Consider the following 3,735-nt stretch of genomic DNA (forward strand, 5'->3'; position numbering starts at 1 on the left):
AGAATGAGTCACAGCCACTGTTGAGATGCTCTCACCAAAATCACAAGAGAAGCATTTTTCCAAATGACTCGAGCTGTGTGCTGCCAGGGGGGTGGCTGGAGCAAGGGACAGGGCTTTTGCTTTGTGGTGAGGGCCAGCTCTAAGGGTGCCCCTCCTGTTATCAATAAGCTGCAAGTTTCATGTCTGTTCTTATTCCAAGGGAGAGAACAAGAGCTTGTGAGGCACTGCAGAAATGGCTCTTGTGGAGGACGTGTTCCTGCCCACCAACCTCACCTCCAGCAACCATAGCAGCTGCAACGTGCACAACCACCACTTCTCAACCAAAGTCACCTTCTCGCTTTTCTACATCATCCTGCTGGTGTTTGGTGCCTGTGGGAATGTCCTGGCCCTCTGTATCACCTTCCAGCACAGGAAGAAGAAACTCAACTCCACCGACCTCTACCTGGTCAACCTGGCCCTCTCCGATGCCCTCTTCACCCTGGCACTGCCAGGCAGGATCGCCTACTACATCCTGGAGTCTGACTGGCCCTTTGGGGACTGGTTCTGCCGGATCACAGCTTTTATTTTCTACATGAACACCTATGTGAGCATCTACTTCATGACCTGTGTGAGCGTGGACCGCTACGTTGCCGTGGTACGCACCAGGCACCCCAGCAGGATTCGGAAGATGAGCCGTGCCAGGGGCATCTGTGTCCTCATCTGGTCCTTGGTGTTCCTGCAGACGGCTCCACTGCTCCTGCGGCCCATGACGCGAAGGATGGGAGACAAGCTGACATGCATGGAGTACTTCAACTTTGAGGAGATTCCCAATCTGCCCTACCTGCTCCTGGTGGCCTGCATGCTTGGCTTCTTCCTGCCTGTGGGCATCATCTTGGTCTGCTACATGAGGATCAACCTCAAGCTCTGCCAGACAGCCAAGGAGAACCCGCTGACAGTGAAGAACAGGCACCACCACCGGGCCTTCACCGTCATCCTGGTGGTGCTGCTGGCTGTGCTGCTCTGCTTCAGTCCCTACCACCTCAACATTGTCCAGTTCATGGTCAGGAAGATCCTCTATCAGCCATCCTGCCGTGAGCAGCAAGCCTTCAAGATGTCCCTGCAAGTCACTGTGGCATTCATGAACTTCAACTGCTGCATCGACCCCATCATCTACTTCTTCGCCTTCCGGGGCTACAAGCGGAGGCTGCTCCGCATCTTCAGGAACAGCGGTTCACTGGCCACCTCCTCCACTGCCAAGACCCCCTCGGACAGCAACAGCAACAGCCAGCCGCCCGGCTCCGTCTCTGTCTAGCAGCACAGCCCCCTCCCTTTTGCCCTGGCCTGTGACTTATGGACCATCCCTGATGGCAGGAGGCAGAGTCAAGCTGCAGGACCAGCACCTTCAACAAGCTCCATCATTCCCCTGCCTGGAGCCAGGGGTTCTCATGAAGCCAACCTCGCAGGGACACAGCCCTGCCTGGCTCTGCCTGCCTGGCTCTGTGCTCAGCGCTGCTGGACCTGCCAGCCTGGAGCACAGAGCGGCACCTTTTCATCTGAACCCCAGAGGAGGCAGCTTGTGCAGCTGCTCTGGCTGGCAAACCCAGCTGGAGGTTTCTCAGCACTGCACTGCACCCCTGTCCCATGCCTGTCCACATCCCCTATGGGGCTGGGGTGTGCTGGTAACCACCATGGATGTTCCTCTGCCCCATTCCCCTGCACTGCCCCTGGAGCACTACAGCAGCATCCCTGCAGGGCTCAGGGCAGACAGTATGGAGCAGACAGACTCAGGGCATTTCAGGAGAAGGCTGGGATGTTATCTTCATGCAGAAGATGGCCTACAGCCCCTTCTCCACACTGACAAACATCAGCTCCACTCTCTCCCCACCCAGCATCCCACTCCTGCACCTGGGCTCTGCTTGGGGCAAGCAGTAAATGTGGGCCATGTGGGAGATGCTGGAAAAGCCCTCCCCCAAGGAAGAGGGGTGAGAATGTGAATTTGTAGAGCTCCTGCATGTGCTGCTGCCTACATTCACCACTTGCATGACTGCTTCTTCCCCAGGGTGCCCTTCCTCACAGCTGATGGCACTGCAGTCACCTTGGGACCCTCTGCTAGGAAGGGGATGGTGGGGATGGCCTGGAGCCCAGCTCAGCTCTAAGGCTGCAAACCTGCCCTGGATGCACAGGGTGGGGGGGAAACCTTCCCATTAGTCCTTAATTTGAAGGGAGTAGAGAAATAGGCACAAGAACAGAGGGTGGCCTTATGTGACCTTGATCAACTTTGAAGCTGGTGCCCTGAGGAGTCGGAGAGCCTTGCTAAGGAAGTTGTGACTATTGCCAGAGCAAGAGGAGGAGCCCTGGGACATCAGGTTCCTGTTGAGGTTTGTGCCTCTCAGACAAGGAGAAAGTTGGCAGGAGCCTCCTCAGCTCTTTTCTGAAGTCGCTAGACTATGATAAAAAACCCACGCATAGGATTTCACAGTTCCTGGCATGTCTGGCCTTTTGTTTGAAGCTGGAAGGGACAGACACACTCAGAGACATGAAAAGGAAAAAAAAAAGCTGCTTAATTTGCTGGAAAGTATACCTGAAAAAGTCTCGTGAACAGATGCTTTCGATGAATACAAATCATTCTTTAAGGTAATAACCTTTTTTATGCCTAGAAAGTTAATAACAGTCACATGCAGCCCTTTATTGTTTTAAATGCACAGGAATGAGCTTTTGGACGGTGATGGTTTTATGTATGGTATGGGTCATGTAGCATCCTGAAGGCTGACTAAGAGGGATGCCTAAAATAACTCAGGTGGGAAACAGACTCCAGTAGGTCCTTTCTGGAGGCTATCTGAGCCCTCCCCAAAGCAGGTCTAACCTCAGTGCTGACCTGCAGAGAACCTTTGTCCTGAAAAGCATATTGCAATGGACAAGAAAGAGCTGGGATGCAATAATATAAGGGTATCAGTGGTCTGGACACCCTTGAAGGAGTCTGGCTAGGCTGGTAGTTGCCGTACCGTTACATTGTCCTTTTAACATGTCTGGGATGTGATGGCTGGAAGGGAATCTCTGCATCACCTCATCCAACAGCCTACCCAAAGCAGGACTGTGGCTGGCACAATGTCAGGCTGGACATGGCTTCATCCAGACAAGGCTTGGAAACTCTGGGAAAGGAGGGTCCCCTTGCTGAGGTGACAGTTCCCACACTGCATTGCCCTCTGGATAAAAACATTTTTCCCACTGTCTGTGAACCTCTCCATCCACAGCTGGTGGCTGTTACCCCTAACATCACCTACTCGTGCTGTGAAGATCTTGGCTCTGCTATCTTTGTAACTCAAATTCCACAGGACTGTGTTGCGGGTTGAGAAGTGGTTCGTAGCTATTGGTCTCCATGTGAACACCAGAGCAGGGCTCTGCAGCAGTGGCCAACCCTTCTTCTCAAGACCAAGGCATTGAGATGTTTTGCCAGGCTGCAGCCCACAGCTAAGAAAAAGCCAATCTATGACCAAGCCTTCTCAGGAAAAGCTGGAGTATGAACATAACCTCGTTTGCTCCTCATTGGACTGTTTTTCTCAGAAGTACTTTATTAAGAAAGGTACCTCTACCTCTTGCCACCAATAGGTGCCTTTGGAATAGACCTGTTGGAGCAAGTCCAGAAGAGCTGAAGAGTTGGGTGTAGTGCTGCAAAATGCAGGAGGGATCCGGCCTTCCTCCTCTAGATGGACACCAGCCTGGGCTCCTTTACTTTTGAAAATAGCAATCCAGGGACAG

General features: G+C 53.0%; 1 protein-coding gene across 1 annotated transcript; it reads left to right on the plus strand.

The window, feature by feature from the left end:
* The first annotated feature begins 232 nt into the window (after nucleotides 1-232).
* Nucleotides 233-1,291, plus strand: LOC138118443 (G-protein coupled receptor 183-like). Its single transcript, XM_069029413.1, has one exon. It carries the CDS (start codon nucleotides 233-235, stop codon nucleotides 1,289-1,291), a length of 1,059 nt encoding a protein of 352 aa, XP_068885514.1.
* Nucleotides 1,292-3,735: the final 2,444 nt, after the last annotated feature.

This window comes from Aphelocoma coerulescens, chromosome 1 (genome assembly GCF_041296385.1).
Source record: "Aphelocoma coerulescens isolate FSJ_1873_10779 chromosome 1, UR_Acoe_1.0, whole genome shotgun sequence".
In the NCBI taxonomy this organism is placed as follows: Eukaryota; Metazoa; Chordata; class Aves; order Passeriformes; family Corvidae; genus Aphelocoma; species Aphelocoma coerulescens.

Coding starts and splice junctions, on each gene's coding strand:
- LOC138118443 (XM_069029413.1), top strand. CDS start 233: ATGGCTCTTGTGGAGGACGTGTTCCTGCCCACCAACCTCACCTCCAGC.